Consider the following 25,866-nt stretch of genomic DNA (forward strand, 5'->3'; position numbering starts at 1 on the left):
GAAAACGATGATGGATTTTATGATACTTGCAAAGAAAAGGAAGGACACCATAGAATAAAGATAGTAATTCTCAAGAAACCTGGCTTGAGCAATGTTAGGGGCTATACAGGAAGATCCTGTGGGAAGACAGCCTGGCAAAAGATTACTAAATCTTGAAAAAATAATATGTAATGCAAACTGGGTGAAACAAATTTTATTCGATATAGACGGGACTAAGTCTAAGCATCTGCAGGAGTTAAGGCTAATTGGCATTAAGATTAATAAAGATTAACTGTGCCTGTGGCTCTCTACTGAGTCTTAAGCAAACCTAAATTGCCAAGCTCCAGGTGCCTTGGTTTTAGATCACAGAGATCAGCTGAACTGAGCCAATATATTGGATTCTTTATGGGAAATCCTGGAGGATGGATGCAGAAAACTGAAAAGAGGGGAAAAAAAATGGGAGAAAGAAAAGGAGAAACTAAGGAAAGGTGTAGTTCCCTGAAAACTGCAGGAAGAGATAATCAAGCAAACGTTAATATGCAGTACATGCAGTAAAGGGATGGCAAGACTACAAGGTAAATCATACCAAGCCAATCTAACGTTCCTTGACAGGTAATGGGATTTGTGCTTAGGAGATGGACTGTTGGTGTATTTTATCTTGAGCCATATTAAGCCTATGTGCCTAAGTTGCACATAACTCTCATAAGCATGCTAAAAAAGTGCTCTAGTAATGAAATTAGGAGGTGGTGGGTGAATACTTGCTTGGAAAAGACAGGCTTAGATAGGAGTACTTGTGGTATGGGGAGGATGAACAGAGCAGGATTCCCACAGGGATTTGTCCTTGGTTCAGCACTGGTCACCGCTTTGATTAGCAAGCTGGGTAAAAGAAAATAATATCTTCCTGCTAATACTGGCAGATGATGGCCGGTTGGGAGAGGCCTTGAATGTTCAAAAACCAGTTAGAATTTAAGAAATAATATGGAATATATAGTATCCAGTTCAATCAATGTGTGTATAAACCTCCGAATGGAAGTAGGGAAAATCATGTGCCTTAGAGGCTGGAGACTGATGGGGAGAGAATAGTCCTTTGGGAAGAGGCTTGTCATCGAGCAAGTAGATCACATACTAAACATGAGCCAATAAATGTCATGTTGGTGTCAAGACCCTGATATATTGGGATGTATAAGATGTTGTGGAGCCTAAAAGACATGGTAGTTTCGAAGAAGAAAGAAATAAGCTTTTTTTCCTTGGCCACAGAGAAGAATAATAAGCTTATTTATAAAAAGCAGATCTTCAGGAGTAGGTTAGGCAATGAGCAATTGGGAATGATTCAGGCAGTGGTGCTGCTACCCTGGGGCTGAGCAGATGCACTCAGTGCCTTTTAGAGATCTCCCATGTCCTACAGCACGTAAGGGAAATAGTGCACAAGGTGCCAAAGTGTGTGAGATTTCTGTGACTCTAATTTGGCTATGTGATGCCATTCCAAACCATCGTACACTAAGAAGGGATTGGACCCAGGCTCTCCAAAGGATCTGAAAGCACAGCTGGCCAACTATCTCCATGTCTTTGTGGCCTGACCTATGGAAGACCTGTCAGGCGGAACCGTACAGCGTGTGACTGCAAATGCAACCTACATTGTCTATGGAAGAGCCTGTGTGTGAGCAAGAGGCAGCAGGGCTTTCCCCAGAATGGCCTTGGTAATGTGCTGACTAAAATTACCTTGATGGGGAAGACTCAGATAACAAAGCTGTGTCTGCATGACCAAGACCAGCACCTGACTTTTTAGATGAATCCTGCAAAGCAAGTGAGAGAATAAACTTCAGCTCCCACTGAGAAATGGGGAGGGTGCAACCTCTCTTGAGGGACATCATGCTCCTTTAGAGGTTAAAGACCAGAGGTAGTAAAAATAATGATTCAGGGAATCTAACATCGGTAAGGAAAGCGTTTGGTGTTGTATGTTCTGTGTTGCTCCCTCTCAGGTCGTGTCCCTAATAATTTATCTGTCTCATCCTTGCTGCATGGGGGAGGGGGGGGGAGGGGGAGAACAGAAGCTCCAGTTCTGGCCCTGACCCTTGTTTTGAGGTGGGTGACCTGATCCACCTCATTACTCAGCTCATCTGGCCTGCTACCTGGGCTCGGTCATGCTCCAGAGGTGTGAATGCAGTGTTGGGTCACGTGCCCTGGTGCCTTATTTCACACGCTGTGCCTTAATATTATATGTCTTAAGCCCATGGTGCCCCTCACTCCCTCCAGTGCTACTGAATGCCCTATTTACCTGCCTGCTGATGGCACCCAGGCTGTGAGCACCCAGGCTGCAGGGGCGAGGGGTGAAATAGCCACACCAGCACCATCAGCATCACCTAATCCGTGCTTACCACTCAACCCACAGCTCTGGCCAAAGTGTGAAGCCAAGTCAGAGCTGGCAGCCAAAAATGAGGTTTGCTCATGGAAGAAGCCCAGAGGTGCTGCCAGTCCCCGCCAACAGTGGCACAGAGCTGTGGTCGCTGCGTGCTGGAGCAGAGCATGCTGATGGCCCCGTGCAGAGCTTTTGGCTGCCAGTATCTGTGGCACACTTGGCAGCCACGTTTCCCCAGCAATATTTAGTCTTTCCAGTTCACATCTCTCAGCTGTGGTCTGCAACTTGGTCATGAGCCTCGTCAGTGTGGTAAAGTGCCGTCAGCAAACCCTGCTGGGGCGAGCGGAGATGCGTATGGCCAGCTCTCCAAACCATAAGGTAGGTGATTTTATGGCATCACACATCACGAATGGAAAAACCTGGGGTGGTCAGCAAGGCAGGAGTAAGCTGCTGGAGGTACGAGCCCTGCCCTGGGCTTCAGCTGAGCTGCGCTCTGAAACGTTTGGCCTCGGCATCTGAAGGTTTCAGAGGCTGCGATTGCAGCCCTGTTATCTCCTTTGCTGCTGCAGGCTATGGCAGGTCCTCTGATGCTCTTCAGCTGAGCTGGGTGAAGACACCCACCTCCAAAATGCTGTCTATGCTCACAGCGGCTTGCTGGGATGCAGACACACTGGGTGCAATGGACTCCATGCATGGGACAGGGTAGTGGTGGGGCAGAGGATGCTAGAGAAACGTTACTCCCAGCTATATCCTGTTGATTTATTAGAATTCTGGCCATATCTAGGCACCCTAGTCCCTCCTGCATGGCAGGGCACCTGCTTCTAAAGCAGAAAATGACTGTGCCATTGTAGCGTGACCACCAGCTATAAACATTTGCAGAGATGCAGCTGAGAAACAGCACTTGCTTTGCCTGGTAGCAAAGTCAGTGAAATGCAGGTCACAGTTCAGTGCCTGGTGTTTGTTCCTCTGGGTTCAAAGGCATTTGAGTAGTTTTGGTTTCTGTCTGCTCTGGAGTTTTAATTCCATGTTTCCTTGGAGGTGGTACGGGTGCCTCCTGTGAAGTGTGGAAGCTGAAATGTAGAGAGCTTAGAAGGATGCGGCATCCAAGGCTGAGCTGAAGTGAGGCATGTCTTATGCCTGAAGCCCCTGCAGTGCTATGAAAACCTTACCCTGAGTGTGTAATGAATCCTGCAGTGCAAACAGTGGATTTCTTGATAATAACTGACGTGTAGAAGAGTTCTTGTAGGTGAAATTAAAAATCTCTCTTTTCTTTCCCAGTCCCCATCCCTTCTCCTAGCCCTTGCAACATGGGAGTGAACAGCTTTTTGAGATAACAACTATTTTTCCTCCTTTATGACAACTTATATCAAGTGACCTCTTTTAGATAAAATTTTCAGCAAACTTCAACACAAGTAGTCATAGGAAATTTCAGGTCAAAGAGGGAATCCTTGCTGAAGTTATAAGCTGCTGAAGACAAAATGTGTGAGTGGAAAGTGGTGGCCAGGGCTTATAACCTAGTACTTGGCATGATAATGTCATTGCTTTGTCACACGTAACAGTTTCCTCTTAACCCCGTAGCTGCAAAATCCAACCCATTTCATGGCAGTGCCCTTTTCCTTTCACCGTGAGCACTCGGGGGGGAAAAAAAGGGGGTCAGTTTCTGGGCATTTCTGTGATTTCCTGGTAATTCTACCCTCTCTTGATCTTCCACGCTCCATGTCTCAGTAGATGCATTCGTGGATATATAGATGTGAACAGTCAGAACAGGAACATGTGTCACAAACTTGGTATTACCTCAGGTGAACTTAGTAACCTAAAACATGACAAAATTTCGTGACATGAGTTGTGGTCTCTAAACTGTCAGTTGAATTGGACCACAAAATCATGACAACATCCTGCAGTGACATAAAGCATCAGTCGCAGGAGGTTTCTGCCAGTATTATTCAAGAGTGGTGATAGAGCAGGGACCGGATTAGTCATTTCTCATTGGGAAATGCCATGAATCTGTAAAAGGCTCCTGCTTTTCTGGAGAATGGAAAAAGCCATGAATCTGTTAATGTTCTGGGGGACAGAGATGAATTTGTATGAAGAGTCCTACACTTCAGTCCTCCTCTTCCAGCCTGGCTACATGGCTTTGGGAGAGGCTTCTCCCAGGGCTTTTTTCTATAGATCACACTGGTTACATGGTCTTTTTCTGCAATAAAAATAGCTTTTACACCCCTAGAGAGCTACTGGTGCTTCTGGGGAAAGGTCTTTCACCTCCAGTTTGTGGCTGATCCTCACTGGATCCCAGACAGCGGAGCCCTTCCTCCTGCTTCCCCTTTTATTGCCTCTCTCCCCTAATTATAAAATTATAAAATGAGGATTGTTAGCTTGTGTCATTAGAAGCCTTTATGTTCCACGAACACGAAGGAGCGGAGGAGCAGTACCAGGTGGAGGAACCCAAGTAACATAGTGCCAGTGCAGGCCCCGACCTGGCTCTTTCAGGGCTGTCCAAGGAGGATGGTCAACCCAAGTTCAGAAGTTGAGACCCACTAGACAAGTCACTGGGGGAGGCTTTCCCCACATCACCTTGCTGGTGACGGGGCTGTGGTACTCATTACGGTGTGCTGGGAAGAGCCTTCTGGGATTGTGCAAGACTTATTATGGGATGTTTAGGGGAAGGGGCAAAGCTGAGGAAAGGAAAGGATCAGGGTGGATCGGCGAGGAACAAACAGGAAAAGGAGAGGAGGGATAATAAGGGCTGATCACGTGTGAGTGGGATGGTCAGCAGTACGCTCATGACTTGGTTTCAGCTGGGATAGAGTTAATTTCCTTAGTAGCTGGTGCAGCGCTGTGTTTTGGCTCTGATGTGAGAACAATGTTGATAGCACACTGATGGTTTTAGTTGCTGCTGGGTGACGTTTATACTAAATCAAGGGCTTTTCAATTCCAGCGAGAGGGCTGGAGGGGCATGGAAAACTGGGAGGGGACACAGCCAGGACAAGTGACCCAAGCTAGGCAAAGGGACAGTCCATACTATATGACATCATGCTGAGTATATAAACTGGGGGAAGAAGGAAGGGCGGGACATTTGGCATTACGGCATTTGCCTTCCCGAGTAACCGTTATGCGTGATGGAGCCCTGCTTTCCTGGGGATGGCCGAGCACCTGCCTGCCCGTGGGAAGTGGGGAACGAATTCCCTGCTTTGCGGTGCTTGTGTGCGCAGCTTTTGCTTTACCCTTTTCCCCCCACCTTTCCATTTTCTTATTAGTATTATTGTTATTATTGTTGTTCCTACCTCTTTATTCTGTTTAAATTATTAAATTGTTCTTATCTCAACCCTTGACTTTTACATTCCTTTCCGATTCTCCTCCCCATCCCTCTGAGTAGAGGGGAGTGAGCAAGTGGCTGCGTGGTGCTGGGTTGCCGGCTGGGGTTAAACTATGACAGCTCGTCTGGCTGAGTTCTGTGCCTGATCACCCCAGCGTGCCCTGTCCTCTCATTAAATGATTTTCTCAGCTTTTTTTTTTTTTTTTTTTAGTGTAATTTCACTCTCTATCTTAAATGCGAGTGCTCCGAGCTCTAAGGGCTAGCAGCTGGGTGTCGTGTGTGTGTGTGTGTGTATTGTGTGAGTACATATGTCAGTGTGGAGATGCTGAAGACATTAAGCTGGAGTAGCTCCAGGTATTGAAGCAGCCATAAGTCTGGGCAGGATGCTGGGGAGACTGGAGGGTCTGCAAATTGGCTACTGGGGATACCGGGAGGTCTAGAGCAGCTACTGGAGGGATTGTGGGATCTGGGGGTTGGCTACTGGTAAGGTTGTAAGTCTGGAGAAGCTGCCAGAGAAACCCACTGGTGTGTGTTTGTGTCTGTGCATGAAGCAATGGGGAGACTGGGGGATCCAGGGCAGCTGCTGCAGACGTGGCCTAAGGCCAATAACGGGAGAAATCTGTTATGTATGTATGTGTGTGTGCGTATACATATATATGTACCTAATTTCCACTAACTTTCACCTGACTTTCATCCTAATCAGCCAGAGAGAGGAACAAGATGAGGTCATTGGTCCTGACTGTATTTGCTTGAATGATTTTTGCCTGTGTCAATCCATGTGGCTGGACATCTGCATATGTATATATGTTATATACATGTTGCTTGTATGTGTGTGTGTGTGCCTGTTGGGAATCCATGCTCAGCCTTGCTCCTAGACGGACATGGGGCATAGAGCTGTAGTAGCCTCACCTCTGCTGGGTTTGGTATTTGGGGCTACTGGATCTGGCAGCTCCGAACAAGGACAGCATTACCTTTTCATCACACTAAGGGCTTACATGTATATTTTACCAAACAAGCGTGATGCACTGGCGCAGCAGAGGAAAAAGTACATTGGGAAAATCCTTAAGGAGCAATTAAGCCCATCCGGGCTTTAGCTGCTAAATTCTGCCAAGCCCTTACATTGTGCATACTGAAGCTTTATATACATTTGTGATTTAATCAAGTTTGGCGAGTTTTTCACAGGATCATCAAAAGATATCAAAAGACACTCCTAGTTGCTTGCCAAGATACCAAATCCATGTGAGTTTGCTCCAACAGTACCACAGGGGGTGCTACGCTTTCAGCAGCCCCCACGCTTCACCCCACACCATAACATGTTGCTGTGCCATCACCATCTACAGTCACTGTGCTGGTGGTGGTGATACAGCCCTTTCAGGCACTTTAAAATGAGACAAAAACCTGTTTAAAAATACTTTTTATTTTCTCCAGTCCCCACTGGCACTCAGAGGCGACCTAGGCAAAATGCAGTCCAGTATGGCTGTTGAGATGGTCTACCATGTACGCCCAAGGAGTCCAGCCAGGAGAAATGGTACTTCAAGGTCCATTCTGTAGACAAGGCCAGAGAAGGGGCAAGAAGCCAGCACTGCTATGGCATAGCTCAGGCAGACCCAAAGCTGAACTGAAATGAGGCTTCTGGTGATGGGCTGTGGAGGGAAACCCATGGTGATACTGGTCAAGACCAGGAAGGCTTGTTAGTGCCCTCAGGGCCCTTACAGGACATGCATAATTTTTTCAAAGAGCTGTCCAGAACACGTCAACATGGGACCTCAGCAATGAGTGCGAAAGCATCCCAGCTTCTGGTACCCTGAGGTACCCCAGGAGGAATTCCCCTGGAGATCTGCTCTTCCCCTGCCAGATCACCGCAGAACAGGAATCCCCGAGATGAGATGGGGGTGGATTGTGCAATTCAAGTAAATGGAGATTAAGTGTGAAGTTCCATGTGCTGTCCTCATTTTGAAACCCTTGTTGGGTGCCTGACTGCAGCTTGCTGATCTCTGCTATCTGGTTTATGTGAAGCACATGGAAGTGCATCCACAGATGTGTTTCTGGTGAGAGAACACTAATATTAGAAAGTGGGGGTGGGAAGGGAAAAAAAATATATCTGCCTGAACTATTTTTTTTTCTCCTTTTCTTCCCTTATCTGTCTGAATAAACTGTATTGGTTGATTTGGGATTCTGATGACACAGTATCTGCCCTCCTCTTTGTGGAGGCAGACGGAAGGAAGTGGGCTAGAAAATGAAATATCAGCTCCTAAAGTTGGGTCAGGTAAGCCAGCGCTATGCTGCAATGGAAAGGATGGTAGTGGTTGAACTTCACTACAAAAAGGAGACCACAGCTGGCTTTGACACACACGGAATAGGTCTTTGAGAAGGAGAATTCTTGTGTTCTGTCACCGTGTGCATCCGCCTAAAGCAGCAGAGAGGTCGCCATGACTTGTGCCAGCTATGCTGCAGTGGTAAGTAGTTATATTTGGTGTAAGCATTAGGATATACTTGCTGCGAGAAAAAAAGGAGAATGCAGATCCCACGATGCTGTAACCTACAAGCAACCCTTTTGGTCTTAGCGGGAGCTGAATTGGATGCTAAGGTTGTCTGATACAGCTTTCTGTCCTGAGCTTTTGCAAATGGGTGTGATGCTGGAGTGACAAGGAGGCGATGGACTATCCCGGTTTTATCTGTAAAGGTAGCACTGCTGTTGTGGGATTTGGAGGGACAGTCCTTTTCTCAGACAATGTGCTATCAAAACTGTGCAGTGAATGTCAGTGGATTTAAGTTTCAACTTTTTCAACCTGGGTAGTATTTGCAGCACTGTCAACTCCTGTGACTTTCTTAAAAGCTTTGCATTTATCTGTCTTCCTAAATTCTGCCTCCTGGAAATGGCTCAAGAATCTCAGATTTCAGCAAGAAAAGGGTTATTTCCAGCAGGTGGCTGCTAGGTGGCCAGCCTTTCCTGTCCTGAGAAAGCATATAGCTTTCTAAGCTTAGGCATGGGGTCAGCTGAGGCCTTATCCCACCTCGTAGATCATAAGACATCGCTGTTTGGCTGCGGAGGAGGACCTTTCATAACTTGTTGGAGAGATGCTCTTCTTGGTGCAGAGTCAACTATGAATTAGAATTTGCACCAGAGTTTAGCATCTGTTCGTGATGGGTATTATTAACATCGTTGTGCCATTTGCTCATGCTGGCCCATCTTACCCAGACATAAGTATGAAGATGGTCCAGGCTAGTCAAGACTCTGCTTTTTGTGCTCTCTCTTGACTGAACAGAGCTAACGACACCTGTCTCTCTTCCAGTTCAAATCACTGCTTTTGGTGCTGGTCCTCGCACTCACTGTAAGGTGCTCACCCCGTGGGAGGGTAGTTCATGCTCGACCGAGCAAGGACAGTGGCTCCCTGAGGCTGAGTGAAGATTGCCTGAACCAAAAGGATCTCAAATTCCCTACAACGGTGAAAGTTAACATTCGTATCAGCAATTCAGATCGTACCTTTAGGATGGTCCATGATGTCAGGAACCGGTCTCTTGCTCCTTGGGATTACAGGTAATGGTTTAGTTGCACCTAAATTGCCAAGGCTGTACTACACAGATTTTCTTGGTGGTGAATGATGGATAGTTCTCAGCATATGCCTGGAGTTCTGTGAATATTGCAAACAGTTCTTGACACATGCTTACGTTTTGATGTTGAGTGAGATTTCTCCAAGAGGAATGGTTTGCAGTGCAAAGGGACATCATTGGAACAGTTTCTAATCATTTTGTCAATCTTTGTCAGTCGTAGAATCAAAATCATTTAGGTTGGAAAAGACTTTTAAGATCAAGTCCAACTGTTAATGTAGCTCTGCCAAGTCCACCACTAACCCGTGTTTTTAAGTGCTATATCTACACATGTCTTTTAAATACCCCCCGGGGGATGGTGACACAACCACTTCTCTGGGCAGCCTGTGCCGGTGCTTGTCAACCCTTACAGTGAAAATCTTTTTCCTAATCTCCAGTCTAAACCTCTCCCGGTGCAACCTGAGTCCATCTCCTCTTGTCCTGTCACTTGTTATTACTTGGAAGAAGAGACCAACTCCACCTATCTACAACCTCCTGCCAGGCAGCTGTAGAAAGCGAGAAGGTCCCCCTAGCCCCCTCCTCTCCAGGCTGACCTCCCTCATCCCCCGCATCGGACTGTCCCATCCCCTTCCCCAGCCCCCTGCCCGGCTCTGGACATGTTCTGCCCCCTTGGTGTCTGTCTGGGAGTGAGGGGCCAGAATGGACCCCAGGGCTTGAGGGGCGGCTACACCGGTGCCCAGCGCAGGTCCCTGCTCCAGCCCTGCTGGCCACGCCATCCCTGACACAAGCCAGGATGCTGATGGCCACCTGGGCCACCTGGGCACACAGCTGGCTCATGCCCAGCCGGCTGTCAGCCAGCCCCCCCAGGCCCTTTCCCACCGGGCAGTTCCCAGCCACTCTGTCCCAAGCCTGTGGTGTTGAGTGGGGTTGAAATGATGATGAGACAAACTATTCCTCTAGAAAAAACAAAGACATCAGTACACTGTATTTTTACATTTTCCTAACTGAAAGAAATTTTTGAATGCTGAAATTAAAACAAAATCAAAGAAAAATGAATAGTCCATTTGCAATCCGTTCTGTATTTCACCTAGCTCCACTGCATTCATCAACTCCCAAGGAACGGTCTGGCAGGATTATGTTCTTAAGATTTATTCAATTTCTAGGGATTCATTCTAAAAATGTTAAGGATAAGGAAATTCTTTGCCCATGTCTCATAGTGAGGATACACGGGTAAATCTTATGGTACTTCCATGGAGATAAACCAGAAGAACCTGCCAAACCATGTCATGCAAGTGCATAAGACACATTCATGTCCCCATCCCCAGGCTCGACGAGGACCCCAACCGCTTCCCCCAGGTGATCGCTGACGCCAAGTGCCGCCTCTCCAGCTGTGTGAACCCACTGGGGCAGGAGGACCACAGCCTCAACTCCGTCCCCATCCAACAGGAGATCCTTGTCCTCCGTCGGGAGCAGCGGGGCTGCCTGCCCACCTACCATCTGGAGAAGAAAGTCATCACTGTGGGCTGCACGTGTGCTGCTCCAGTCGTTCGCTACCAGTCCTAGTAGGAATTAGTAGGGGAGGCGACACTGGGAGGAAATATCTCCTACAAACATCCTGCTGGAGAAATCCCACAGTCGCCTTGCACACCAGGAATTCAACATGACATTTCCTTTCCAAATCTGAGCAAATTACCTCTAGAAAACAGTGCTTCTTGCTGTTATTAAGCTATGGATTTTAGAATGCGAACCACCAGCAGCTGGGGATGGAGGGAAGATAGAGGGATAGAGGAAAAGCGTTATCTGTGACTCCAAGCAGAGAGAGGGTAAAGCAGTGTGGTTGGGGTTTATTTGTTAGGTTGTTTTTGTTGGTTTTTTGGGGCTTTTTTTTGGTTTTGGTTTGGTTTTTTGCCTTTTTTTCAAAATTGTGGCTTATATCAGTTTGGTGAATCAAATGAATCATACTTTCAAAAGTTGTCCTTGGCAGTAAATTGCCCTAATGTATACATATCAACGAGGATGGCCACAAAAAATTCCTCTTTCTTTACTTCTCCCTCCCTTCCTCACCTCCTAGCCCCTTTCCTGTCTCTGGCCACCCCTGCTCACTAGTGTGTTACCACTGTAAATCTGGCATAAATGCCACTGGCCCTGATTGTCATCACTCTCTGGGTTTGTGTCACTGCTGCTCCATGGGCAGCAGCTGCTGGCTTATTTCAGAGCATTTTGGGAAAGAATTGAGTCCACTTGCACTGAACGTTAAAACAGCAAAGTACTAATGAGTGTGTATATTTCTATTTATATCTTCTATTTATGACTGTATTTATGGCTTTGTATGTGCTCAGAGTATCAAAAAGAAAAGGTAAATGTTGATCTGTATTTATTCAATAACTTAGCTGCTGAATAAAAAATGTATTTTATTTTAAAGAATATTGGTTTATGGTAGCTCATAATGAAAGCAGACATAGACAACGGGTTTGTGCTGCAGTAGCACCGAGAGATTTCAGCAGAGATCAGGCTTTTTCCGGTGCAGTGGTATGAGTAAGAGGGAGCGCAAGAGAACTTGCAGCCTCAATGGATGAAAAGATGCAAAAATGGGCTGAAAGTGGTGAAGTGAGGTTATACAGGCAGCGCTGGGGGAGCTGGCAGCAGAGCCGGGTTCTCTAGACCTTGGGGATGATCTCTAGGGATGGTGGGAAAGGAGGTGGGAGACATCGCATTGCAAGGCTGCAGCCGGAATTTGGGATGGGGGTCTAGCCTAGTTCATGGGAGCTGGGAAAGGCCCGTCCTGTTCTCTTCCAGGCAAGATGTCATCCTTATAAGCAACCTCCTCCCCCACCAGCTGGATGGTTGGCTGGGTGGGAATGCAGGGCAATGTGCAAAGATGGCTTCATCTCACTGCTTTGTAGCTAGCCAGATATTAGGTGTTGGGCTTGAAGTGATTGATGAGGATCCCTCCACATCAAGGGAACAAGGAATTGTAGTTCCAGGGCAGGGTTGCCTGCTGAGCTGAGGTGTCCTAACATAGGAAAGGAGGAATTGCCCTTTCTCTCCCTTAGCTGCACAAGGAACACCGCCTAGCAAGGCTCACTATTATTTTATCAGCTTGCTGCAGTGTTGCTTTTTTTGACATTACTCATCTTTTGTCCAGAGCTGAGCCAGATTCTCAGACCTCTGAGCTGGTTTCTGCTGGTGGAGATTTTAAGCCTGTATATATATATATATATATATATATATATATATATATATAAAATTATTTAAGCCTTGTTCACCTGCATTTAAACCAGGGTAAACCTGCGTACAAACATTCTCATTATTTCATTTTGGCTGCCCAGAAGCCACTTCAAATTAGATCCACCTGGTGCAGGTAGACCCTGAGCTTCCTCCCCTGAGTAGGTCAGACGAGTTGTTGGGTCTAAATGACTCTTTGGTGCTTGTTTGTCATGTCTGGTGTATTCCCTGCCCCGTGGGTCACGGGGAGCCAGTTCAGCAAGCTGTGTGTAACCAGGTGGGGAAACCGCCTCATTCAGTTACAAGCATTTGTACTTATTTGTGGCAGCAGCTCTTTCGTTATGACCACCAAGCTCTTGATGTGGTGGAGTGCAAACCCATGGAGGCGTTTTCTGCTCACTTTTGTGTAACACCAGCTCTCCTCTTACAGTAACTGCTGACCAGGAAATCTCATGCTGCACACCTCAGTTCCTTCTCCTGACCTATTTCCCTCTCAACAAACCTAGCTCAGGGGGTTGTCCTCGCTTGTTTTGCAGGGAGAAAACTAGCCTACAATTCCCTCCTCAGACATAACTACTTGGCACTGGGTTCGTGGCAGCTGAACAGATGTACGCTCCTGTGCTGATGCTCTGAAACACCCATCAGCTTACCCTAAGAGTTGGTCTACCTGGATGAATTATGAAGAGGCTAATTAAGCAAATGCAAAGGTAGCTAATTAAGGAAGTTTCATCTACGGGCCGTGAGGTTTAGCAGCCAGAACTATCAACTGCAAACCACACACCTCTCAGTAAGGCATGCGCTTGTACGTGGGGATTGTTTCTAATAAAACAGGCAACAAGGGTTATTTCCTTCTAATGGCATCATTCTTAGAGTGCAGCTGGTTGTAAACACGGGTTGTTATTTTTTAGGTGCTGGCTTTTGTGATGAGGTAGGTGCTTGGCTTTCATTCCCAGCAATCTAAGAACATGGCAAACAAGTTTATACTTCTTGTAAACAGCACAGTCATATCACCACCAAAAGCAAGTGCTGCTCATGGCTGAGGACCAGCCTTTGCTAAAGGCTTTGCTTATTTTTGTTCCCCTTGCAGCAATGGGCCCAGTCCCTGGTTGCCCAGCTGGGAATCTCTGGCTCTGAAATGTAGCTTAGAGCAGCCTTCAGGGACTCGGTGGTTTTACCAGGAGAAGAGACACAGCTGAAGGTGTAGCAGCAGTCACACACCATCCTTGTAACCTACTGGGTTAAGAAGCCTACGGTCACAGGTTGGTATCTGAGCCTCATGGCCTTTCCTATTCCTTTCCTCTAGTGATTGCTGGTCACTAGCCCCCTTTCCCTGTCCCTTTGCTCGCTCCTCCTCTTGGCCATGCCTGTTCTGGCAGTTCAGGCGGGGATTACGTTGGGTAGCAGCTCTCATGGGATGTTGGAGGGAGCAGAGACCCCTGCTTTAGGATGGGCTGGGGGGCACAACTGATGTCGGGCTAGGTATATGCCTCCTCCCAGACCTGTGCTGTGACCTGTGAGTCAGGCTTCTTCGGACAGGCGGATACTCCTGGGGCTGTTTGAAGGGACTCTAGACCAGGTCAGCCTTGTTCCACAGAATCATTGCTTTTAAAAGGGCACAGAAATTAAATATGTAAAGAATACCAAGGTTGCAACCTAAAAGGTTGAAACAACCCAAGAAATGTGTGTGTTTGGTAAGGCAGAGGAGCGATGGTTTGAAAATCCAGAAGCTGATGTGGCTTATTGTGAGGTAGACCTAACAGACAAAATTTTAAGGGGATGAGCAATTTGCTGGTCACTCCTGTGGAGATTTGTGGTTTGGTGCCAGCATGATGGGTATAGGTGATGAGGTGAGTTTCCATATTAAATGTGACTGCTGGCTGTCCTGGGATATGGCCTGACAGATCAGACTGCTCCCATGTCCCCATCACGGGGTAAAGTGTGAGACTTGCCTTTGTCCCCTTCCTCTTCTTCTTTGCCCTCTGAGATTGTTTTTAACCTTGTGCTTAAGAAGAATCTAGGTGAGTGGGCCCAGTCTGCATCTTCTACAGCATGTTACAAGGCGGTGATGTTTAAAAAGTCCTGCTTAAAATGTCTGTGATTGCCTGATGCTGCTTGGCAGACTCAGAGCTGTGGGTGGGGGTGGGACTGGTGCTGGCTTTCAGGAGCTGAGAAGATGCCAGCCAGGCTCAGCACCAGAAACAAACCACTCTTTCTATCTTTGATACTCACAAAACCATTTTCCATCTTCGCCAATTATTCTCCATGCTTCCAGGGCTGGGTAATGGTAGCAGTTTCGAGCCCTCAGCTCTTCAGATGAACCCATTCCTGCTTTCTGTGTAACACTTAATTTATTATTTCTTCAGAAAACTAGCTCAGTTTTCCCACCTTTTTCTGTAACTTCCACAAAAGATTAAAAATATATTTGATGCTCTTTGGGTGTTGTGGACTGAGTAGGCTCTACTCAAACCCCTGCTTTCTGGGCATAGCTTTCTATGAGTGAGTTTTAGTGGGTTTAGCCATACAAGGTGTCCTGTTAATGTTTTACTTGAATTCTTAGTAAGCACAGTATGTTTGTATCATGATCAAGGTTCCCTGTTCCAGTAAATGTTTATCTTCTCTCTAACTTGCCCCTATAATTTTTGGGGGTTTGATTTTTACTTCAGACTTCTGAAGTCTGTACTCCTGACCTCTTTCATGTCATAAGGCTTGCCAGACAGTTGAATAAATATCTTTTACAAGCATATCTGTCCAGCTTGCTTTGACAACTAGCAGTGATAGCATGGTTATCTGATCTTTTGCTACACAAATCCAATCTCAAACTTCCCTTTCTGTTGGGTTTTACTCACAGGTTGCCACGCAATCCAGCTACTGAACCGCTGCTGCTCAGATTTTGCAAACTGATGTGAAACTGAGACAGAGAGCAGCACTGGACTGGAAACCTTTGTGCTGAAGAGGGTTTTGCAGCAATGTTCTTACTCCACACCTCCCCATGATATCATTAAAGGACATCAAATTAAGCAGGAATTTGTACCGAAACTCTCCCAAATAAGAAATGACAGGTTTTACCTGTTGAACCTCAAAGTGATAATAGCTGTGCAGGGGTGAAAGAGGGGTCCTACTCTCTTTGGTCTCCTATCGTGATCATTGTTGGCTGTAGTCATGAATGTTTGCTCAGAGGAACAAAGGCACCAATTAGGCGACCTCATGGCAGGGTGCACTGACTTTGAATTATTCTGCACCCTTCCAACTGAACACAGCAATGGGGAGGAAGACCTCTTAGCTCATGATGCTAGGAGTTAGGAGAGAACTTGCAGGAGGAAAGAAAATAGCCCTCTGGCCAAATGAATCCAGGTGATGAAACAATTAAACGGTCCTGCGGGAGCATGTACAACACCCAAGTAGCTCACAGAGGTGAGCATAAACTTGGCTTGAGGCCAAAAAAATAGAAAATGGCTGTGTCCTAAGGCACGGATTTAATTGGGTTGGCAAGTGGTCCAAGGGAGAGTGACATTGCTGGAAGGGCAAAGTGTCTTTGCAGCCTGTCCACAGAAAGCTGTTAGTGTTTTGTTACTCCAACGGTTTCATCTCTTGCTGACCTGCTTCTGACTTTTTCCACACAGTAGCTCTCAGCATTACTAACTACTCTCCATTACTCATGTGCCAACCCCAGCTAACAGCACATCACTACCAGGTAATAAAGGGTGGGACTTACTGTAACTTTAACCGTTAGAAGTTACTTGGGCTGCTGTAGACAATTTGCCAAAGCTCTTTCTATAGTAAGTGGTAGGACATGGAGAGTTTATCTAATGGACAAGGCAGTCAGCTCTAGTTCAGTCTTCCTGGACTGATATAATTTATATAACTCCTTGAAAACCTCAAAGGATGAGTGTTCCTTGATTTTTTTTGTTTTGTTTGTTTTTTTTCTTTTTTTTGTTTTGTTTTTTTGTTTAAAGTCTGTTCCTGTGCTTAATATTCTTGGGACAGTCAACTGGGTTGAACCGCAGGACTTGCAGGGGACCTTAAGGAAGAGTAGTTGGAGATAAGGTAGGAAACAAGCTAAGTTTGGGTCACATATGGGCAAAGTTCTGTCAGTGTTTGAAGGAACAGTTCATTGCCATTGCAGATACTGTGATCACTCAGACTTCATGTTTCCTTGGACCAGTGTGTATCTGCTAGGTCAAGGGGTAGTACGAAACCTGTGGCTGTGCTGTGAATTTATCTTACGGGCTGACCCACCTGATTTTGCCTGGAGTAGATTAGGGAGGGTTTAGGCTCACTGGCACAGCTGGAGGGAAAAACCTCCAGCGGTAAAAGTTGGGATGATTACATCTCCAGTTAGCACAGTTCTATCTGGAGAAGATGCTTTCACCTGAGAGGACTTTGCCTGTCATTAGAGACTTGCACCCCTGAGTTCTGCATCTCTAGAAATTCTCTATTTGCTGTTGCATTTGCCAGCGGCTTTTTGCCAATGCCTGAGAAGGGTCACACCTCCCCGGGATGGCAGCAAACAAAACATCCACGTCTTCGCAAACCGGCCTACCCTTTGAAACAGGGAACAGTTTATTCTAAGCATTTTCAACCCAAGGTGCATTTGCAGGGCTAGATATCCACCTATGCAAGTCCCAGCACAATGCAGTAGAAGCGCTGCGTCAGTGTGCTCTACATTTGGAGCGCTAACTGCTGACAGCGGATGTGTCGGAAGGACACGAGTACTGAGAAAACTACGACTGCAGTTAGCAATACGTGGTTATTTCCTTCAATTGTCCACCCGACTCACTCATATGCTTCTCCTCGTGTACCCAGGCAGTGACCCTGCTGCACAGAAAATGTGTTGGATGGGTTGGGCTGAAATTCACTGATGGTGTTGGACCAAAGTTAAAACTCAGCAGTGGAAATGCCCTCACCTCTTTAGGGGAGGGAGTCTCTTTGCCCTGAAAAAAGTATTCAAAGTGTTGTGTTGAACCTCTCTTTACAAATTCCTTTCAGATAATTAGGTGGATAACTGGGTAGTGACCCACTGCTTTTTTTGCCAGTCTGCCTTTAATGTGAATCTATTGGGTGTCACTTGGTAAATCGTTTTCCTCCAGGCATCTTAGTTTCTCTTTCGGTAAGGTGGTGTTAATGATACAAGCCCTAGTATTTCTATGGGCTTTACGTTCTTCTGCAGCATCATGCAAATCTCTTATATAGTCATAATTGAATTGGGTGATTTCTTGCCTTATCAAAAAGGCTTCTTTATAAAGAATGGAGAATACCATAATTTTTTACTGTTTTAAATATTTTTTATTACCCAAAGATAAATAAACAGGTACATTATTACTAACATTTCCACCAGCATAAATAAAGTTACATAAACAGACATTTCAAAACATAAACTGAAGATGTGCAAATAACTCCCATTACTTCTTCAGTCCAGCATATGAAGGTGTCCGGATTCTGAAATCATAATTCAAGATTTTGGGGAAAAACATGTATTTTTTTTTTAAACTGAGACTCTTTTAATGTTTAATACATTTTGATAGATTCTAGCTAATCATTATGGCTTGATTCAGTTTTGTGGAGACTGAATTTCAGTGCTGTTAGGCAAAGGAGTTCTCCTCCACAGCTCCCTGCTTTTACACTCCTGGCTCCCTTTAAGCCTGGTGTCGGATCAAGGGGGTGACACATGTGCAGCCCACAGTGATTATTTTCTTTTCCAGTCGGTATGATTGGTGGGAGCCCTTCTGCTCCCTCCGGAGGACGAGGATCTCCTGCTTGATGGGGACAGAGTTGAGGCTGTGGTCCAGCTGCCCGTCCAAATTCACGCATCTGGAGTGGCGGCACTTGGCATCAGCAATCACTTGGGGGAAACGGTTGTGGTCCTCGTCGATCCTGCCAGTGAACGTGAAAGGAAATAGTTGAAATGGAAAATGCTGCTGCATGTCCAGAGGCATGATAGTCTGGATCACTATGGGCTCCCAGCTTGGGAATCTGTACTTCCTGGGAGATTGCCAATGAAAGGGCAGTAGACCCTCCACTACTGTAGGTTTTTAAGAAATAGTGTAAATAAGTAAATATTGCAGGTAAGGCAAGCATGTCAGGACTGCATGCAACTGCCTTGGCAAAAACAGCTTTCTTCAAAAGGGCACTGACTTTGGAAGACCGATTAGTAATTATTTGAGCTTCCCAGCATGTCAGACTGACTAACGGACCCAAAGACCTTCAGCTTCCCCCCAAACCATGAAACAGTCTTAGGGCCTGATGCTGATGTTACTAAACTACCACTGAATTTGGTGCAATGTTAGCCCTCCAAGCTATTTTTAATGATGTCTTAGGTAAAGAATGCTTTTGAAGCTAAAGCTTGTTCCCATACACAAATAAACTAATTAAATCACAGAAGTAATTTGCTTTGCCTTCTGTATGTTGGCCTAGACCATGTTTTTGCTCTGTGGTCCTTTCTGTATTGGTTATCTTTCAAAGGGGATTCTATGATCTGTGGATACCCTCATATTTCCAAAATAGCTCAACAGTGAAGCACTGAAAATAAAGATGTGGGCATAGCCTTGGCGTTATTCTTGACCAGGGCAGCCGGTGGATTTCTAGACCACAGGGACAGATATTGTACCTGTAATCCCATGGAGCCAAAGAGCGGCTGCTGACATCAGGAGTCACTTTGGTGTCCTGGTTCATGCTGCTGATGCTTACATTGACTCTCACCATCTGAGGGAATTTTGAGTCCTTTTGGGGCGGACAGCCAGTATACGCTTGCTTGAGGAGGCTCTCCAGCTTGAGCCCAGGGTGTATCACCTTCCCATCAGCAGAACCGGTGGCTGACAGCACGGTAAGCAGCATCAGGAGCAGTGAGCTGAACTGAAGAGAACTGGTGCATTTAGGAACACGACACAGGTACAGCTGCTGTGACACAGCATGCCTAATGACTCTTCTGTGCAGCTGGGAAATTCATCCACAGTCAGCCTTGCTGGTAGTTAAAGCCTACACTGCAGGTTGCAGTAAATATGGAAAAATGTGCCATATATCACATCCATTCTTGCTTTCATTAAGTAATTCTTACAGTGCTGGCAGGTATGATATACACTTAGTTGTAATCTGGTGCTAAAATATTAAATTATGGAAAATAATATCATACAGGACATAGCACAAAGGATATAACAATAAAAAGACACTTTAAAGTTGAGTTTTCAATGTATTTCTTGACTCAGCGTAATTTGCAGTAGTCCTGTTCACTAACATACCTGTGCAGCCTTGCTGTTGCCCTGTGCTGGTGCTATTCAGCTGTCTCCCATTTTACTTATTTTTAGTTACTAATGGTTTAAACAAGCATTTTAAAGGTGGGTGCAGATCTCCATTCCTGACACTCATCTATTAAAATTTAAATATGTCTCTGTCAAACTGGGGGGAGAAAAAACCAGAAAGCAAGTTCTTACCAGAGAAGCACGAAGGATTGGCAACATCTTCCTTCCTTCTTTTACTGTGGCTGATGCTTGTGCTGGGCTCTGTTGAATTGAAGGTGTTTGGGTACATGTGCTGCTGGACGTTTTATAAGGCCTTCTGTGCTGTCCTAGTTAATTTGGAGTAGGTGTTTTTTTCCCAACCTGAACTGTGGTTTCTGACCATAGCTTAAGTGTATGTATATATATTCCATTAACGCAGGTGGAAGACAGGATATGGGCTCACTCTTTCTTAGATCTGTAGATGGTGTCTTTACTCTTAGCTATGCCACCCAAGCAGTAACAAACCTCAGTGATGATACTAGAAAACCACCATAAAATGGGCATGTGCTGCAGTAAGTGGGGGCAAAGTATACAATTTTAAAGTGAGACTAGAGTTGTTATCTAGTCAAACTATATTGATGTGTTTCATCGTCTTGGGATACTGTAGGTATCAAACCCACTGATGTCACTGGCATTGACAGATTGGATCCGTTTTCTCCTAGGTCAGTCTGATGTCTTTTCATCCTGAATTGGGCAGATGTTGGACAGCTGGCCCCTGTCCAATTGCTCTCCAATACTTGCCATTTGCTGTCATTTGTCTTGATGCCTGAAGAGCTAGGTTCCTTCTCAGCCTCCCATTTTTTTTCTCAAATGTCCTAGTTTGGATCAAACTATTTTTATTCATGTCTACACCTCAGGTGAGGTATGTCAGTTTTGATCAGAAATCCAAACAGCATCATTCTCCATCTGGGAAAAAAAAAAACCACCAACCATGAAAATTGGTTTTGAACTTGCCACCTTTTCATTTCACTTCAGGCTCTTGCACTCTGAGACAGGGCTTTCATCCTAAGGAAAGGGGTCTGGGAAGTGTCTCCTAAGCTAGGGAGAGGACAGAGGGGCTCAAGAGAAACCTTGCAAAGGCTGTGAGATGCAAAATGACTTCTCTTGTAGGCAGGAAAACTGGAAGGAACCACACACACCTCCTCCATGGTATACAGGTGACAGCATGCTGCACTTGGAAATATTGGGGGCTAAAATACCTTGCATCGTGTAGCCCCAAGGCATTACGACTCCCTGTGTCCCAGCCCTGTATCCTGGGTGACAGTGATCCGTGTTCCCATGTAGCTCCTAACCCCACCCTGCTGTCTCTCCATCCTTGTAAAACCAATACACTGCAGCTGTGATGTACTCTGCCACGTTAGGATTTAAACATGCAATATTTAAGTATTGCATTTTTAAATATTTAAATCCACATGTTCAAGTGGACCGACACTATGTGATGAGGTGACAGTCAGAATCCCTTTCTCCCTTTCAGCAGTATTTTTCTAGATTTTCACTAAGATACTGTAACCTGGAGAGGCTGAGCTGTTTGAAGGCTGTGCCCCCTTGTGACTTTGGTTCTTTGTTGTTGCTCTAGCTGATAGCAACCACATTGTTTTTTCTTAGGCAGGTGTTTTCATGAGCCCTGAGTGCTCATGAAAATCTGTGGGCTTGACCTTGAAAGAGACCTTGCCTTAAAGGAGGCATGTCTGCATTCACTCCCCTCATCTGCTTTCAGGGATTTAAATCAAGTTGGTATTACTCTCTAGTAAGTATTTTTGTCACTGGGATTTATAGGATGTTCTGGGCCAGGGTGCTTCTGTGGCACCATCGTTATCCTTTGTTGAGAGCTGAGAGCTCCACAGCTACGCCAGCCAGCAGGAAAGCAGGGATGTGAAAATCCTGGATAAAGCAGATACTGGCCTAGGAACTATTGCTTTCTCTTCCAGGCAAAAATCCCAACCACTAGCCTGCAGTGTCTTCTTCTTCCTGGTAAATACTTCATGGCATAGCTCATTAAGACAACTCAATGTCTTCCAAGGAAAGACTCTGCACCCAGAGTGCTGCAAAACCTGGCATGCAGAGGGAGGGGGAGGCTCAGATCCCTCAGGCTGCAGCTTCTCAGGTCATGATGCTGATGGTAATGAACTATGAGATACAATAAACCAGCTACTGCCTTCTCTGCTGAAGTTCCTGGAGAGTAAGTAGGTGGGTGATAGACAGACACAAGGGTGTTGATGCTGCTCTTAGGCTGAATTTCAGTTACATTCTTTGACCAAGGGTCTTACTTTTTAGAAAGGAGGGAGTGAACATAGAGTCTAGCCTTCTCGAACATTCCTTTCTTTGGAAATGGCTCTTGTCACTTTGCTCTGACCGTGGGTTACAGATAGCTGGGGTGTGCACCATACAGTAACAGTCAGGGTAACAGCCTTGATCTGCTAATGTATTCCTTTTCTCAGGTCTGATTTTGATGATGTTTCCAGATGAAAATGATGCAAATGAAGTGTGTTTTTTACATTTGCTTAGTATTTATGGGTAAGTCCAAATTTTACTCGCCTTGTGCCATCCAAAGGAGGATGCAAATAAAGGTAGAATTTAGTTTGTGGTTTCTGGGATAGACATGACCTATATCAGCTTGTTTAAAAGATGCTGATGCTTGAAAAGTTTAATGTATAATTCAGTTTCCCTCTTAGAGGTGCGCATGTTAAAGGAAACGATCCCCTCAGAAGGGTTTTTCTCTAATGCCAGTTACTGAAATAGCCATTCAAAGTGGGACAGTTAAATTTCCAATTTTAGAAGCAAAAAAAGATTTCAAAAGACTACAGGGTAGTGGAAGGTCAAATTCAACCAGCCTGACCCTAAATCCAGGCTCATCTACTTTAAATATGTCAGTGGTTTGGGTTACCTCAGTGCTTGAAAGGTGAATAGTTAAACATTCAAACACAGCTAATGGAGCACAATGTTGCAATAGTGAAAAAAACCCCAAAATACTTTCCATGGTTTACTTTGAGCCATGAACACATTCATTTGCAATTGTCATAGGCAAGATGAGAAGCTCTCAGGAGAAAATTTACTTCTTGAAATGTTTCCATGAGGTCTGAATTATACAGATGAAACTCTCACATTTCTGGTTCCAAGATTTTTCCAACTTCTAAATAATTATTCTCTAATTTTTCCTGGTCTGAAGTGAAAACAAAAATTAAACACAATTTTTGCCATGAGATTAGAATTTACCCCATGGGAATTGTTTTGTTCTGACACTTATCTCTCTTTCAGTTAGAGATCTGAAAACTAGGACACTAACACATGTTTACAGAAACAGAAAAATTAAAGGTTATCTAAAGCTTTTCAAAATCAAGCCTAGCCTTTCTCTTGGCTCTGGTGAAAGCTTTCTTGCTATTAAGCTGCTACTTAAGTACTTGACCCAACCGAGATCCTTCAGGCACCCAAATTTGAGTGTGATGGTCTTGATGACATTTTCTCCCCTCAAAGTCACAGTGTGCGTCAGTGCCAGAGCTCTAGTGTCCTGTTGTAAATTAAGAGAAATAACAGATAGCTCCATATACTTTAAACAATTTTTTTTCAATCAATGTTTTTTTCCCAATCACTACCAGTTCAGTTTATGCTACTTCTGGAAAATAAGGAACTTTACTGTTTAGATGTAGGAAGATACTTCTTTTTTCTTGTTGGAGAGAATGCATTTTCTTCCTCCTGAGTTCATATTTTTACAAATCCCTATAAATAAGACAACGCTCTTCCTCCTACATACAAGCACTGGATGACCCACTGCATTGTGGTGGCACTTTCTAGGAGACCAATGTTTCAACTGAGCTAGAGGCCTGTAGTTATCTGAGAGAAACTCAGAACTTGGCAGGGCAAGCTCTGAGCACCCTGATTAAACACTGAAGCTTAAGTTTAGTTTAGTTTAATTTAACCCTGCTCTGAGTAGATGGTTGGATCAGAGACATCCAGAGGTCTCCCTTCAAACTGGTTAAATCACTGCACCAATGTCCTACCCCTCCATCTTTGTACATCTTTTTTTTTTTAAAAGTAAACTTTTTCCTCCATTAAACACCTCTACTTTTCCTTCCCTGTAGATGCGGTAGAAATTATCATCTCCTACTGCATGCCTAAATTTTCCAAGCAACTAAATCAATATCACACTTATTCAACCACTGTGGTCGCTGTCAGTGGTTGACACGTGTGTTGCATGACTAATATCTAATCGATAGTCGGCAACGGGGAAGTCACCATAAAGGAAACAAACCACTCAATCTTTTGGATTACTGTTTGGAGAGACAGGCGAAAAAGAGGGCTTCCAGGTATGTGCGTTGGACTTAACAAGAAGCAGGGATTTTAAACCTGCTCTGTGGTAATTAACAGATGATTAATATTATATGACAGTATACATAATATTACACGACTGTAATGTAGTCCAAGTAAGTGGAGGGGGGCTTTACATGGTCAGGAGGTGGGCGCAGGATATGATCACTCAGATCACAGCCAGATCCTGACCAGCAGAGTACCACTACTTGTGTTACTGCAGTGCCTAAGGGTTCGTCGTAAAGCTGGGACAAATTAGCGCCTGACGCCTAATGGAAGGGACAATATCTCCTGGTCAAAACAAGATACCTGTCTGCATGTAAAGGGAGGTCTGAGAAATGCAATGACTGGCTGATGGGAAGGAATCTAGGCTGAAACCAGATCATCAAAGGCGGTAAAGATCTTCCTTGAACAGAGACGATTTGATTTGTCCCGTCATTTATTTTTGCAGTTACCAATAATGTTAATGACCAAATAATTTTGTTATCAATTAAAGATCTTGCTGTCCATGTTTATTTTCATGGCTTCAAAGGCATCCTGTGGCAATACATTTCACAGCCTGTTAAAAACTGCACAAGAAGAAATCCTTTATGCATAAAATTGGCTGATATTCAAGCTGATAGAATGGTTCATACAATTAACTCATTTTGAAATTCTCTGCTGTGCTATCTGTTCGCATCCTGTGTCTCAACCACACCTTGGTGCCAGCAAATGTCAGGAAGCAGGGGGAGAAGGACTGAGGTCCCTGCTGCTGCCCTGCACCCAGCAGGTCCTGCCTGTGTCCATCTGAAGTTTCGTTTACTACAGGTTGAGACATTTATTTCCCATCCAGACTGGGTAGAGGGACAAGTTGTTCCTGTTCCCTTTCCCTCTTGGGTTATGCTTTCAAGACCTTTGCACATCTGGTTTTTATCTTGCTCTGCTTGGGAGGATCTCCACTTGACCCATCCATCCCTGGCAGAGCAGCACTCCAAGCTCAGACAAATTGTCTGCATCGTGCTTCAATGTCCTGATGCTCACAGACCCTCTGAGGGGCAGGGAACTGGTACCTGGCAGCTCCTCACGATGGCAGCACTGAGAAACTCCCCGGGCTGCACAAAACTGGTGTCAATTTTCCAGGCTTTGGAAAATCTTCCTTTTTGGGATGATTGTAATTCAAATTTATCTGAAATGCAGTAAGTTCTGAAGGTTGCCAGGAAGCCCTTGGTGTATTTGTCTTTATCTCAAAACCAGTTGTCAGGTGCAGATTTATCAGCCTCTTTCACCTCCAGCTACACATACTTTTTCTGCAGTAAATTAGCAGTAGATGCACTGGAGCGCTCATTTTCCAAAACTGAATATCTGTGGCAAACAGAGAGAAAAACATGTCACCTTGTCTGGAGAACATCTGAGATGCTTTGCACCATCCATTGGGGAAAAAAAAAAAAAAAGATAAATTGTCCTTGTGTAGTTTTAGCAATTCCAGATGTTTAAATCTGCAAATATGAGTTTCTCATAATGGGCACAGCTTGTGATTTTACATTTGTGTCTCAGCCCTGACTTCAACAAGACAACAAAAGGAGAAATGCAGCAGTGCACGAGGTTACTCTACAGTTGTTTACTCTCTCCTGGCTGCTTCGAGAGAGGAGAGAGACCAGAATATGTGACGCTGAAATTCCTCACTTTGTACTCTTAAACACCTCATGAGGATGAAATTTATCTTGGTCCCCAGTCTGATTAATCCTGTTTCTTTGGGAAGGCTTCAGAAAGCACAGTGCAAATAAAAATCTGTCCCTGAAATGTTCAACCGTATCTGGATGGAGAGCGAAGCGGAGGGAAGATGAAGCAGAACTGTTAAATAGGAGCAGTCTCCTGCATCCTCAGTTCTCATC

At 45.1% G+C, this 25,866-nt stretch overlaps 2 protein-coding genes across 3 annotated transcripts; one reads left to right on the top strand and one right to left on the bottom strand.

The window, feature by feature from the left end:
- The first annotated feature begins 4,690 nt into the window (after nucleotides 1–4,690).
- LOC308064720 (interleukin-17F-like) lies at nucleotides 4,691–12,409 on the top strand. 2 transcript variants are annotated; one of them, XM_080389604.1, is made up of 4 exons: nucleotides 4,691–7,696; nucleotides 7,836–8,104; nucleotides 8,942–9,186; nucleotides 10,523–12,409. In XM_080389604.1, the coding sequence occupies exons 2-4, from the start codon at nucleotides 8,078–8,080 to the stop codon at nucleotides 10,758–10,760; spliced, it is 510 nt and encodes a 169-aa protein (XP_080245730.1). In that variant the 5' UTR covers nucleotides 4,691–7,696; nucleotides 7,836–8,077; the 3' UTR covers nucleotides 10,761–12,409. The 2 variants fall into 2 exon arrangements, with proteins under 2 accessions (XP_080245730.1, XP_080245729.1); XM_080389603.1 differs by having other exon boundaries at nucleotides 4,691–8,104.
- A 24-nt stretch (nucleotides 12,410–12,433) lies between these two features.
- Nucleotides 12,434–24,768, bottom strand: LOC308064723 (interleukin-17F-like). The gene is made up of 3 exons (XM_080389606.1): nucleotides 19,847–24,768; nucleotides 19,027–19,271; nucleotides 12,434–18,293 (listed from the first exon to the last, which is right to left on the bottom strand). The coding sequence occupies exons 1-3, from the start codon at nucleotides 19,871–19,873 to the stop codon at nucleotides 18,056–18,058; spliced, it is 510 nt and encodes a 169-aa protein (XP_080245732.1). The 5' UTR covers nucleotides 19,874–24,768; the 3' UTR covers nucleotides 12,434–18,055.
- Between the last annotated feature and the right edge of the window lie 1,098 nt (nucleotides 24,769–25,866).

This window comes from Falco punctatus, assembly GCF_963210335.1.
Source record: "Falco punctatus genome assembly, chromosome: 5".
Lineage (NCBI taxonomy): Eukaryota > Metazoa > Chordata > Aves > Falconiformes > Falconidae > Falco > Falco punctatus.